The sequence below is a fragment of the Peromyscus californicus genome, unplaced genomic scaffold (assembly GCF_007827085.1).
Source record: "Peromyscus californicus insignis strain IS unplaced genomic scaffold, ASM782708v3 Scaffold_12__1_contigs__length_115047231, whole genome shotgun sequence".
Classification (NCBI taxonomy): domain Eukaryota; kingdom Metazoa; phylum Chordata; class Mammalia; order Rodentia; family Cricetidae; genus Peromyscus; species Peromyscus californicus.
Genome location: NW_026294413.1, coordinates 90,366,900 through 90,380,613, shown reverse-complemented (window position 1 = coordinate 90,380,613; position 13,714 = coordinate 90,366,900). Strand labels below are relative to the sequence as shown.

At 47.6% G+C, this 13,714-nt stretch overlaps 1 protein-coding gene across 2 annotated transcripts in view; it reads left to right on the top strand.

The window, feature by feature from the left end:
* The first annotated feature begins 3,452 nt into the window (after positions 1 to 3,452).
* Il17rd (interleukin 17 receptor D) overlaps positions 3,453 to 13,714 on the top strand; it is a 69,634-nt gene continuing 59,372 nt past the window's right edge. For both annotated transcript variants that reach the window (XM_052733818.1, XM_052733817.1), the window contains exon 1: positions 3,453 to 3,669. In XM_052733818.1, coding sequence (XP_052589778.1) covers positions 3,544 to 3,669 — 126 coding nt within the window. In that variant the 5' untranslated portion in view covers positions 3,453 to 3,543. The remainder of the gene's footprint in view (positions 3,670 to 13,714) is intronic.

Here is a 13,714-nt window from a genome sequence, read left to right as displayed (position 1 = left end):
ATTTTAATTTTTAGTTATTCCTGGTTTAAGAGGCTTGTGACAAGTTATTTCCATGATCACTTTATCAGCTTCAAGGTATAATTTGACCTCTAACAAAATCCAGCACTGTAATTAAGGATTTTTCTTATCTGACTAGGTTTTTGGTAGAGTGAGGAAATACAGTTGATATATTTGTTTATCTCCAGCAACATTTTTCTTGTTTTGGCTATACTGGGGATGGAACCCAGGGACTTGCTAGACAAATGTTGTTCATGGGGCTACACTCCCAGATCGTCAGCCTCTTATTGGTGATGGTGTTGTCTTGTCCACTGGTCAGTGCCAACCAGAGTGACAGACACTGAGGGCAGAGAAGTGAGCCAGGTAGGATTGGTGAAGGATGGCTGTAAAGGGTCCACAACCATCCTGTCCCTAGTGGGCAGCAGCCGATCCTGCTTTGGGGGGAGCTTCCCTGTTCATCTCTACAGCAGTGAGGTTCAGCTGTGGGGAGGAAATCATGATCCACGAGGCCATGTGAGGTCCTGGCCCCTCCTTTTAGCTGATTTTCCAGGCTAGAACCCTTCCCATGCCCTCAACATTACGAAGAGCCAGAGTTAAAAGATGATAACCACTAAGGACGACCAGAATGGCAACGGTATTGCCAAACGCCAATTTATGACCCAAATTTCCTGACCAAATTTGACCCTTTGATGTATGTAGCTTCCCTCTCACTTCCACACATGTTTAGGGACTTGATAAAAGGTAAACAAAAGGCCCTTGATTTCTCAGGCCTGAGGGATGTCTTTCTATTGTGGTCTAATCTGGACACCCCACGTTTTTCTTTCCATACCCACCACACTGTTCAGAAAAGTATAGCAGTATAGCACTCTCTGGACTGTTACATATGCTCTAAGGCTGCCAACCAGCGACAGGTTGTGCAGTGAGTGTGACAGAAGAAAGTCCAACAGTGGGCAGAGTGACAGCAAAGAATGGAAGGGTGGCTCTGCCTTCACTGTCACAAAGTCACCTGGTAATTTGAATAAAACTCCTCCGGAGGCAACACTTCATCTCCCCAATACTGTTTGTAAGGCTCTCTGCCATAAACTGCGTGTAGTGCGCTCTCTCTCTCTCTCTCTGTCTCTCTCTCTCTGTCTCTCTCTCTCTGTCTCTCTCCCCTCTCTCTCAGAATACAATGTCAAACAAAGAAAGATGTCCAAATAGCTGATAAGTATACTCCCGACCCATCAACATCTTTTTGGCAATGACCGTTTTTTGCCTACTGGTCCAGGACAAGTAGAGGGCCAAGCATTGAGGACAGGAGGGTGAGCCAGACAAGAGGGAGAGCTGGCTGAAATTAGAACCACCTTATTAGCAACCAGAGAAGTAATTAAGGAGACAATGAGATAATGAGCACTTTGGTAGTAGTTAATGTTCATAATTCAGAAACCTCAGGGTTAGGAATGTATCCTTAAAAAAATGAGAAAAAAAATGAGATAAATGTATAGCACGAATCCTAATTGGTCTTAATAAAAATCTGGAGCATGAATCCTAATTGGTCTTAATAAAAACCTGGAGCCAGATATCAGGGGTAAATGCTGAAAGATCAGAGAGACAAAGGAACAAGCCACAGCCACCTTTCACCTCACCAACTCCTCAGCCAAAAGGGCTGAGCGCCTGTCTCCTCCAACCTTACATTCCTTTTCTCTGCCTAGCCATATCACTTCCTGTCTCAACCTCCCTAGTGCTGGGATTAAAGGTGTGTGTGCCTCCCAAGTACTGGGAGCAAAGGCATGAGATCCCAAGTTCTGGAATTAAAGGTGTGTGCCATCACTGCCTGGCCTCTATGGCTCACTAGTGGTTGGCTTTGCCCTCTGATCTTTAGGCAAGCTTTATTTGTTAGATCATACACAAAATATCCCCACACATAAATGTGTGGGGATATTTTTAAATCATTGATTATCACAGAACATCCTGGGCTTGGATTGACTAGTATATTATGGAACACATCTAGGCAGAAATGCATGTAGATTAAGGAGCCAATAATTTCATGGTTTCCTCAGTCTTTCACCAAGGCTCAGGTCGTCCTGACTAAATCTCAGCCTGTGGCAAGCCTGACCCTGGATAGCCTTTTCTAAGGGGATTTTGAATGACTAGAGGTATTCTGAGTAGGAAGGCCGATGGGAGAAAAGTACTGATTGACAGATCTGTGGGAGGAGCTGTGTGCTTCCTGCAGTCTACATGGGGCAGGCTCATCTAGGGGTGCAGTCTTCTGTGGACCTTACCACCCCACAATGAGGATAGGTGCCTACCCAGTCTGGGCATGTTCGAATACTTGAATATCCTGACAGTGACATACAAACCAAAACATTCCTACCTCGCCTCCGCCTCCTGAGTGTTGGGATTAAAGAGCCGCCATGTGCTGCTAGAAGGAATGATTTCCAGGCTCTGGAATGCAAAGGAAGTTGCCTTGTTGGATGGGCAAAGTAACGGCTTAAAAAAAAAAAAATCAAGATTGCGTGGAGGGGGACTATCAGTATAGTCATAGATAAGAAATAAAGGCAGGGTGAAGACCAAGATGGATTTCCTTCTAGAACATCATTACTGAAGAGCTGGAAAATTCAGGGATCTGTATCCAGGATGGATAAAAGTTTGGTAGGTTTAAGCAGAAACAGCCGTGAAGCTGCCACAGAGGTGAAGGAGGGTGCAATGATGAGGGGTGTGGTTTAGGTGCACACGTATGTGGCTAAGGAGTGGAAAAACCCGCAGTGAAAAGTTACATATTTTGTTACTATGGTGCTCTAAAGGAGGTCTTTGCCTCTTTTTCCAGATATAACACACACACACTCCACAAGGTAAGTTTGACTTGTGTCTGTGAAGAACAGTAATTTTCAGTTCTAGCTCCGTGTCCTTATGCAAGTCAGTTTGTGGTTTGTAGCCTTTATTGCTTGCTACATGTTAACTCACAGAACTCTCCCCGGCTGAAGATTCTTGCTCTTCCTTTTGTCTTACAGGGAAAAGCGCCGTGGAGGAAGCAAGTAATTTGTCCTAGGTCCCAGGAGTAAATGTAGAGCCAGGATTTCTCTAGAGGCCTTATTATGCTGACATTAATACTGACATTTCCCTCTGTCATTGGTGGGACGCAAGAAGGAACTTGACATTTGAAAAGCAAGTACTCATTAAATTATTAATTTTAAAATTACTATTATTATATTCTTTGAGTCGCTCCAAGTTTTTGTATGGAGCAGTCATCATTTGGACAAATCCTTTGGATTTAAAAAAAAAAAAAAAAGTTCCCTGGGTGAGGGGGTTGAAACTTGTTGAAGCCCCAGTCTCAGCGGCTGCGGGGCGGGGTCAAGACAGGAGGGGCGGGCTAGAGGGGCAGGGCCGGGGTGGGAGAACTGAGACCGGGGGCGGGACCTGGAGGAGAGAGGCGGGGCGAAGCCCGGCCGCGCATGCTCGGTGTGGACGGCCCCCTGCTGCCGCGGCTGCCACCGCCCACTAGGGACTGGGAGCGAGCTGCAGGCGGCAGCCGAGCGGAGAAGGGCCCCGCTGGGCTAGCGTACGGCTATGGCCCCGTGGCTGCAGCTCTGTTCCTTCTTCTTCACTGTCAACGCCTGCCTCAACGGCTCGCAGCTGGCAGTGGCTGCGGGGGGCTCGGGCCGCGCGAGGGGCGCCGACACCTGTGGCTGGAGGGTAAGGCGAGGGTTTCTTTGGGCTCCCCCTTACCTGGGGGCGCGCGGCGAGCACAGGTGCTCGCGGGCGGGCGGGCGAGCCGGGGCCGCCCGATCTCCAGACGCCTGATCTGCCGTCAGTGGGGTCCCCGGCTCCTCCAGCCCATCCCCGCGTCTCGGTCCCTGGGCGCGCATCCGCTGGTCCCCGCTCGGGATGAAAGGGGCCGCCGACCCCTGGCTTTGTGTTGCTAATGAGGCGCGGCCGCTGGCTGGGGTCCGACTCCCGAGGGCGGGTGGCTGGGCGGCGGGGCGGGGGCCGTGCGCCCCACCCTTTGTTCCCGGTCCTCTGCCCCAGGGCTACGCGCCCCGGACTTGGATCTTCCGGGCTGTTGCGGAACGGGTGCGCTTCGGAGCCCGTGGTTCGTGCCCCGAACCTCTAGTCTACAGCTCTGCAAGGGCTTAGGGCATCCAGGGAGGGAACCTGGATGCATCCCTTTAGTATTAGGGAACGATGCATCCCCTTTCTCTCAGTCGCTTTGTTCCTGTTCCTTTTAGGCAGCTCGGTCACCCTCCGCCTACCCCACTGCCGAATCCTAACTTTCTGAGAGACTTTCCTTGCCATTCAGCCCTTCGCCTGGCTAATGGTGTCATGGTGCCACACTACCCTTCAACACGTCCCAGCTTGAGTTGTAAATGTTTTCATGGCCAAAGGGCAGCGAAAGTTTGTCCGCTCCGCCAGGTGCCCCAGACCTGAAACTGGTGGCGCCCAGACTTACTCTGCGTACTTGGAAGCCCTCTCCCCAGTGCGGGTGTTCCTGTGATGTTGTCTGGGTAGTGCGGTCCCCTGGTCTGCGGACCTTGAGCCTTCCACAGAGGCAAGGGCGCTGCAAGTCAGGCCACTCACACCGTCAACCCTATTGTGAGAACACAGGCTTTGCACTCAGGCAGTCCGGAGCATGTCTGGAATACCCAGTCTCAGTTTCCTTACCTAGAAAGTAGAAGGGGGGGTGGGGTATGGTGTTGCTGATTTCCGCAGGGCTCCGGGACATGTTGGGGCAGTTTGCTTAGACCAAGGTTGACTTACCTTTTCCCGTGGACTCTACTAAACAGCCTCAGTACAGACAAGACCCAGGACAGGACACCTCTTAGGGACACTTAGTTCACTTGCTTCACATTTGAGAGGATCACAGTTCAGAAAACCAGGTAAGAGCGGGCAGCTATGGTCAACGATTCCCACTCTTTTCCTGTTTAGTGAACGCTGTCGTTCTTTCCCGTTTGGGTGAAGCCTCAAGGTTTCTTGCTGTGTTCCATTGCAGTAAAACATCACTATTAGTTTTTTGTTTTTTTTAAACAGATTCCAAATTTCCTTAAGGCGATCTCAGGTTGGCTTATCAATTCTTCTAAGATTTTAGATCTAGACTGGTACTGGCAGTTGTTGCTTTTCTGTAGTTAACATTGGGTGTATAGTTGTCTCTGAAGAAGCCAAAGCAGTGTTTTTGAATATATCCCTCAATAACCGCCACCCCCCCCAAACCCCATCCCTCCATGCCCCCCCATCCCCATGGATGTGGTCCCATCACTGTTACCCACATTCTTGTCCACCTGGGAGTGATCTCAACAACTCCTGCCTTGGTACCTACTACAGTCCTTTCCTCATCTCCTTCCTGGATGAGCGTGGAAGCTTCTGGGCCATATCCCAGATTCCAGGCTCTTTCCCATGGCTCCTTTCCTTCTGTAATTGCTTGCTTGGTACATGTACAGAGTAGCCTGGCTTACCCACTCTCCTCGCACAGCAGTGTTTCCTGCCCCCTCCCTCTCTGTTGTCTAGCTTCTAATTCCTTTCACATTGCCAGAGTGTGCTTTCCATCTTGACTGTTTTCTGCCCTGAGAGCTCCCTGCTTGGCTTGACGGTCAGCTCATGTGATGTCTCTTTAGGGAAGCCCTCCCAGAATGCCATGCCCTGTGCTTTACTGTCTTATTCAGATCCCTTACTCTTTGGCCATTCACCAGTTTTGTGTGTTCAGTTTCCTTGGTGGCCTCAAAGCCTGGCGCCCTATAGATCTTGGTTGAGGACATGTAGACCATGCAATCTTTCTGCAAAATCCTCTGTTAAATGATTTGAAGGATTGGGAGAGCTGAGCCTAGTGCTCGGATACCAGCTACTCAGGTGGCTGAGGCAGCAGGAACAAAAGTTGGGGGCTTGCCTAGGCTCCAGAATGAGTTTCAGGGCTAGCCTAGTCAACTTAGAGAGACCCTGTCTCCAAAGAGAGAGGGAAGGAAGGAAGGAAGGAAGGAAGGAAGGAAGGAAGGAAGGAAGGAAGAGTGCTGGGGGTGATACAGCTCAGTGGTAGAACATGTGCTTGGCATGCTCGAGGTCTGGGTTCATCTCCAGTGGGAGGCAGGCAAGGAGATCTCAGCACCAGGCTTCCATGTGCTGTGTCTTGTCTGTAGTAGGCCTTTGCACAGCGCTCCTGGCTGCCATGGAGTTTTAGTAGGAGCTAGTGTTCAGAATCTTGGGTATTTGAGTCATATCTGCCCTGTCTATCCAGGTCTGGTACTCAGCCTGTGGAGGTTGGCCCTTGACTCTGAGGTCACTTATAGTCTAGTTGGGTCTGTATAAATATATAAGAATAAAAGTCAAAGACTGAGGCAGGAGGATGGCTGTGAGTCGCCCCCTTCCCCTCCAGAAAAAAAAAAAAAAAGCTGGGAGGGGGTGTAGAAACTGTGGCTCATTGGTAGAGTGCTCACCTAGCATCCCACAGGGTCTGGGGTCATTCCGCATTGTTTGGAGAGTCAGGGGAAGGATAAAGAATAAAGATGGTGGGTGGAGTGGTACTACAAGCCTTTAGCACTCAGAAGGTAGTGGTAGGCAGATCTCTGTGAATTCAGAGTCAGCTTGGCCACATATTGAGCTCCAGGCCAGCTGAGGATACACAGTGGGACCCTACCTCAAACAAACAAAAACAAGGAATAAGAGCAAATTATATGTGATTTGGACAGACTGGGGTCTGAGTGTCACTTAGAACCTTGAGCCTTGAAGCCTGAAGGCGGGGCAGGGTCTGGACACTGGAGAACAGATGAGTTGAATGCCCCACTTAATCTCCACAGGGCATTTGGGCCAGAAACCCAGGCCGTGAGAGGACTGGGTGTTTTCCCGGGATTTAAAGGTGCTGCAGCCAGGAGAGCTGCTCTCAGGGGCCATGGGCTGGCCTCATTTAAGTGGTCAGGTTTCACAACCCCCCCCCCTATTCCTTGTGGGGTCATTAAGGGGCTGATACCATCTCGAACACAGCTCAATGTTTTAGAAATGAGTTTGTGGGCACACTTCCTCAACTATTTGAAGGAAAAAAAAACTTTCAAAGTCTTTGCCAGGTAAGGTTGTGCTTTGAATAGTAAATATTGTTTTTTCAAAGGAGTAACAATTTGTAAAGCTTCCAGAGGGGCCGGTTCCTGCCTTGACACTGGCTTGAACCCTTCCCACTTACACTTCTTTCTTTCTTTCTTATTTTGGTTGTGTGAGGGTTTCTCTGGGTAACAGCCCTGGCTGTCCTGGAACTCACAGAGATCTGTCTGCCTCTGGAGTGCCGAGATTAAAGGTGTGCACCACTACTGCCGCCTGACACCTTATTTTTTGATATGTGTGTTTTATTTAGTTGATTTACTGGATTAGGTTGTGCAGGTGTGCACCCAGGCAGAGGCCAGAGGATGTCAGGTGACTTGTTCTGTTACTTTGTTTTATTCCCTTGACACATGTCTCTTACTGAACCTGGAACTGGGCTGGGCAGCTGGCAAGCCCCAGTGATCCTCCTGTCTCTGCTCCCCTCGGCACTCACAGTGTTACAGGCATAGATAGCCACATAAGCTTGGGTAGCCCATGTTTGACTTTTCATTTGGGTGATGAGGATTTGAACTCTTGCTTGCCAAGCAATAGCTTCTGCCCATTGACTCATTTCCCTACCCTCAACTCTTTGATGGAGGAGTGGTTCTCTTTGTGGTGGGTACCTTCAATGTGTCAATCCTTTGTGCTGGAAGATTCTGAAACCTCCCCCTGTCTTGCTGAGAACAGGAGTTCCAAAGTCAGGCTTGGTGGGCCGTACCCATATAAACACTTGGGAGGCAGAGCAGGAGGATTGAGAGTTCAAGGCCAGCTTGGAGGCCTTATTGTAAGTTCTGGGCCAACATGAATCATTACATATCGGGACCTTAACTTAAAGAGCGAGCAAGTAAACCAACAAACAAACAAGTGAACCAAAAACCTAGACATCCATTCTCACAAATTTCTGTTTTAGTAGGTTTTCCTGTGGGCCATTTCTGGTCTCCTACCCTAGATGGCGTACATATTCCCTGGTCTATTGTGTCTGAACTACCATTTCTAAACCCCTTCCCCCAAAAGACTGTCTTTAGCAGTTCGGAAACTGTATGCTGGCACCACACAACGAAGTACAAGTTTCCCATTTAAGGCAAATATTTCATCTCCAAAGGTAGAAAGGAATAGGGTAGTATTGGTGGGGGGGATGTTCCAGCTGGTTAAAATTTAGGCCCCTGATAAAAGTCCAATCCAAGAATTCTTCCTGGCTGAGAGCCCAGGCATGTTTATTTGATTCTGAGTTGGATGCATTCACTTGCAGCTCATGACTCCTAAGCCCTGTATCTGGTCTGCTTGTTCTGTGGTCGTATGGACCGCATCACAGATGTCCTTGTGTCAATTACAGACTTCTTAGTTAAAAGTTATTTTAGTTTTGGGTTGGCACCTTTTTTTTAAAGAGCTGTTTTTATGAGACATGCCGTGCTTTATTCCAGCCTATTTTGCAGTTGATTAGGAGCCTACCTGGCCTTTGTTTTCTTTCTCTCCATCCCCATCCATCTAACTCTGAAAGCTGCTGAAGTACTGGGACCACTGTGCTGGTTATCAACTCAGGGATATAGCCAGGGGAATGAGTACTGCTTTGGAGCATTATTTCTTCCCAAACCTGGTTTTTCAAAGATATATCCAGAAGCTTCTGGTATCAAAATTGCCTTGGGAACTTGTTAGAATGAAGATTCAGGGCTTATGGCACCAGAGTGAGAGTGTAGCAGAGCTCAGGAGTTAGCGTTTGGACAAGGTCCTGGGGTAAGATGGTTCTGGTGCTGTCTCAACGATGAGACACATCGCTTTAGTGACGGGGTCTCCAAAATCAGAAGCGGAAGAGAAAATACTTTGTAAATATTTAAAATCAGTCTTTTGGGCTTTAAATTATTTCACTGGACTTAGACAACAGTACCAGAAGTGAGACTATTTGGAGAGTGGGGGTTGTGTTTCTGGGGAGCTAGTTAGGCAGGGCATCCTGGCTTGGGTGGGGTCCTCTGGTCTAGGGCTAGAGAGGAGGCCTGGGAGAGAAGGTCACTTGACACTTCCACTGGGTTCCTCTCCAGAACAGCTGGGTTTGTCTGGAAAACTGTCTGAGGAAGGAGCAGGGCTGGATCCAAATCTGTCTCGGCAGTTCAGACCCAACAGACAGCTTCCCTACAAAGGAAAGAACCGCTCATGTTTTCTTCTGTCTTTATTTTAAGTTGAGTGTTCTTCATGCTTCATTTGGCTTAAAATGTGTTGGGTGTTTTTTTGCTTTCAAGCCCCTTTTCCTTCATCTGTCCCTGAACTTTTCACTCACTGTACCCGAGCCACCACCAACCCCCACTCCCCCCCACCCCACCCCACCCCCTGCCCCCCAGCAGATGTCTGCTGCTGCTGGGGCCACTCCATCAACAATAATTGACCTCTTGCATTCCCTACCGCCTCTTGTGCCTGCCTGTGATGGATGGCTTTTCAGGCTTCTAAAAGCTGGGGCCCCCACCTGCCATTTGTAAGAGTGTGAGGAGGGGGTGGGAGTGTGTGTGTGTGTGTGTGGCGGGGCTGGGCTCAGGTACACACGGCAGGTCACCGGACTGTATTTAAAGACAAGACTTCTCTCTTGCTCCCCTGGTATCCCCACCTTGGGCACTCTGCGTCTTCCCCAAATGTGGAATGTCACTGCCTTTAGCAGGTCTGGAGCAATCTCTGGTTCCAGGAGGCCAGACTTGCCCAGTGGGAGGCATTCATTGTCCTTTAGGGCAGTGTTTATCTTTGGCTGTCGGGAAGTTCTAAATGGTCCTGACACAGGATTAGGTGACTGATGGCCCTATAGCACATTGTCTCCTCAGGGCCCAGGCCTTTGAAGTTCCTCCTGGTGGGAAGTGAAGAGACTATTTGCTCTGTTAAAATGCCTTGGTATTTCCTGTTTAACCACAGGCCACTTCCCCTCTGCTACTCTGAACCCGGCAGGGGCCACCAGCTGATTGAAAAGACACAAGCCTCGGAGTGATCGTATCCAATCGAAGCAAATAGACTTACTGCTGATTATAGTGGGGGCAAGTCTAGGAATCTACTAGGTGGTTTCTTGTCTTTCTCAAAATTTAGCCAGTCGACATAATTCATACTTAAAAGTGTACATAATCGGGTCTTTTTTAAATGAGGGGAACTCAAATTAGAAGTTAAAATTGGGGTATGGCAAGTTAAAGCGGGTCAATGGACAGACTTTTTAAATCGTGTTTAGGAAGGGCACAGTGTCTAGTCATAGATTCCACACTGGGCTAGCCACTCTGCTACTGTGTGTGCTTGGGTCTCATGTGCGGGGGAAATCACGGGAGAAGTTTGCAGCTTGAGTGATACCTTGAATATGTCTAGGGAGACACTCTAGTTATTTTTCAAGCATTTAGGAAACTAAAGATGGAACAATTTAAAAATTGTGATAGAGTGAAAATCAAAACTTTGGCTGCTAAAAAAAATTAACTGTAGTTACTCTCTAGTAGAAACAACTTTTTTTTTTTTTTTTTTTTTTTTTTACCATTTACAACTCCATTGTTCAAAGTATCCATTGTAAAAAGGGCTTCTGTTTTCTTTGGTTCCTTGTTTGGAAATGTTGGGGGAAGGTGGATGTAGCTAATTAAGGCTACACTGTTTAAAAGCCGGGACTTAATAGGTACCATCTGTCTTCGACAAATCACAGAGTAGATGACAAAATGAAGATGTGATGTGAACACACATGCAATTCTCTTCTGAAACGGAAGTTGGCCTATAAATTTTCTGACTTAATAGTGTAAATGAAAACTACCTCAACTCCGCATGTTTACAGAGCGTTTCCTTTATGGAGAACTTAAGGCTAAAATGTCCTATTTACATACAGCTTTATGGGAGGATTGGAAAGAGCAGTAGGTGGTGATTATTGTTGGAAGTTTAATATAGTAGAATCATGTTGTATCTTTGGCCGCTCTACATCTGACCTAATAGACATTAAATGTGAGGCTGTGCATTAAAACTGCTACACTGAAGTTACTAGAAAAGCCATGAAATACTGAAGTATCAGCTTTGAAAAGAGAATGGATGTTGACAAATATCATTAATTAAAATGCTTATGTGGATATTTACATGTCCCATTAAACAAATCTTCAAATGAACACTTTGGAAGTCATGAAGGATTGGGTTTTAAATACAACTCTCATCCACCCGCAGCTAAAAAAATAACAGGGTAGGTAGGGTGGCTCAGTAATAGAGAGGTCTTGCTTGGATTTGCCATGGGTTTGCTGCTTAACACAAAACCATACTTTATATTCTTAAAACTTAGGAGTTTTTCCAAGGGTTCTGTTTTGTCCATTTTGTAGACATTCCCCTGTGTTGGATAGTAACCCTTTATAGAGTTCTGGCTGTGGCCGCAGACTTCTGTTCTGAGCTAGACCCTTGTGCTGAGGAGTGGGAGGTTTTGACAGGCCGAGGGGTTCTTTGAGGGAAAGTGCGTTTTCTTAGATGGACCATGTGGCTTACAAACTTTGTCCCTGAGGCTCTATCCCATCCAGGTGATTTCCGGTTTCTCTCCTGAAACACCCCCTTCCCTGCCACTTAATCTGAGGAAAATGTAGTACAGCACAGACCAAATGTAGGAGCAGTCAGCCTACACGCAAACCGTTTATGGCCTCCTTCTGAGGTGCACACACATTTGGCGGGGCACTGACACCCCTGGTTAGAATTTACAGTAACCACTCAGTATCCTAAGCTCTCAAAGACGTCTTTGAAGGCAAGATTTTTTTTTTTTTAAGCAGAGACTTAAAAACAAACAAAAACCCCAAGTGTTACTATGTTGTAGCATAATGCCAGATTCTGTCCCTGAAACTTGCCCTCCAGGTGGGGAGCAGAATAGGAGTATGGTCTTTGTAGCAGTCAGTGGAGGGATGGGTTCTGAGCCTCCAGCACAGAGCCTTTGACTGGGCTTTGAGCATTCCACACCATCCTGCTAATTCCACACAGGGAAGCAGGAACCCACCTCAGCTGCTCCTCAAGCTGTGGTTAATTGAGCAAAAGTGGTTTAATGACGAGTGAGTGTCTGAGGCCCTGCTTGCAGGCCACCTTGGGAAACTCACATCTCAGCTGGTTCCTAGCAACTTTAACGGCTTGCTCTGCCTCAGTTTCCCCAGCTTCAGAGGAGGCCCATCTTTCTCCGTTGCAGCTTCTCTGGGTGTGTATTTTACCTGGGCACACAAAGCCAGGATTTAATGAAGTCCTTACACCCTCCAGATTTAGTGAGAATGCACCCAAGCCATGTGTGTAGCCCAGGCTAGCCTCTAACTCACTAAGTAGCCTAGGATGTCTCAAAGTTGAAGCCTCCAGCCTCCCGAGTCCTGAGATTACAGGTATACACCACCAAGCCTGGCTTTCTTTGTTTATTTCCCTTCTGCATCCCCATTTCTACCTGGGAGACATTAGATCCTCCACTCGTATATCCTGAACAACTGAGGATATTAAAATAGAATGATCGGATGCCTCCTTGCAATTGGTGTCTACTGCGGCCTCTCTGAGGAAGCCACACCCAAGTTAATAATAAAAAAAAATCCCTCTGATAGTCTATTAGTTAACTTGTGTTTTCTTGACCTTGGCTGATGATGTGGCATTAAGTACCAAGTTTAGCAAAAGAATTCACTTGAATTTATCCATTCACTTCACAAATTATGGGCATTCATGAAGGTTGACATACAGGTCAAAGGCTGGACCACAAACTCTAGATCCTCCTCGTAACCAAGGGACTTGAATAGAGGCTGCTGTTGTAGTGCCTGATGCTGTTGAGGAGTGCTGGGACAGGTTCCCTTCACCAAGGATGAGGAAAAATGCAAACCATGGCCGCTGAGCATCAAGCTAGGCACCCTGGTTTTCACACCTTAGCAGCGATCCATGTTCTTTAAAAGAGGTCCAGATCTCGATTTGTCACGATAGTCCGCGTCATCGTGTCTCCCCACCCCCCAAAAAATGTGGCTCATTTTTCTGAGGTCGCATGATGGCTGGCCCGTCAGCATCAGAGGTGCTGCTTGCCTTTTGGGCTGGGGATTTGCTGGCCAGCTGTGGTAATGAGTTTTTGTGGGCTTTGATTTTCATGCCTCACTTCCCTGTGGGAGGAACTAGATATTTCTGATCTTACCTCTGCTCATATTCAGATCCAGCCAAGCAATCAGTGACTCCCCCGGCTTTTTTGTGGGAGACTGTGGGAAAAGTCCTGGTTGGCTGGCTATGAATTAATGAAATCCTTAGAAGGCTTCACTAAAGATAGCTCCTGTGGTTTGGGGGGAAAAAAAAAGAAAGAAAGAAAGAAAGAAAAGGCATTGCCTTTTAATTTGAGAAAGAGGTCATGGAGTTTTACCAAAATTAAGTAGGGGGAAAAAAAAACCAAACCAACATCTGGTTGTGCTGGCCTAAGATGGCTTCAGGAGCTGTGGGTTCCCAGTGTGCACTGTGCTGTGGGGGCATGCTACCCGGACCCCCTCCTTGCTGCCCAGACACTCTGCCTCTCATTGTTCACCTCTTGGGTTTTGAAGTCATTTAGAGACAGGAATTCTACTCCCCACATCTTTTCACTTGAGTGTGTTTCCCATTCACTGAACTTTCTTCTTTTTACTCAGTACATAGTCCTAAGTGCATAGTTTTTCAAGTTGGCCAGGTCTAGGGTAATCCTTGCTTTTATCTTACTTAAAAAAGGATGGGCTAGGTAATGCAGGGGAGTTTGGGTAGAAGT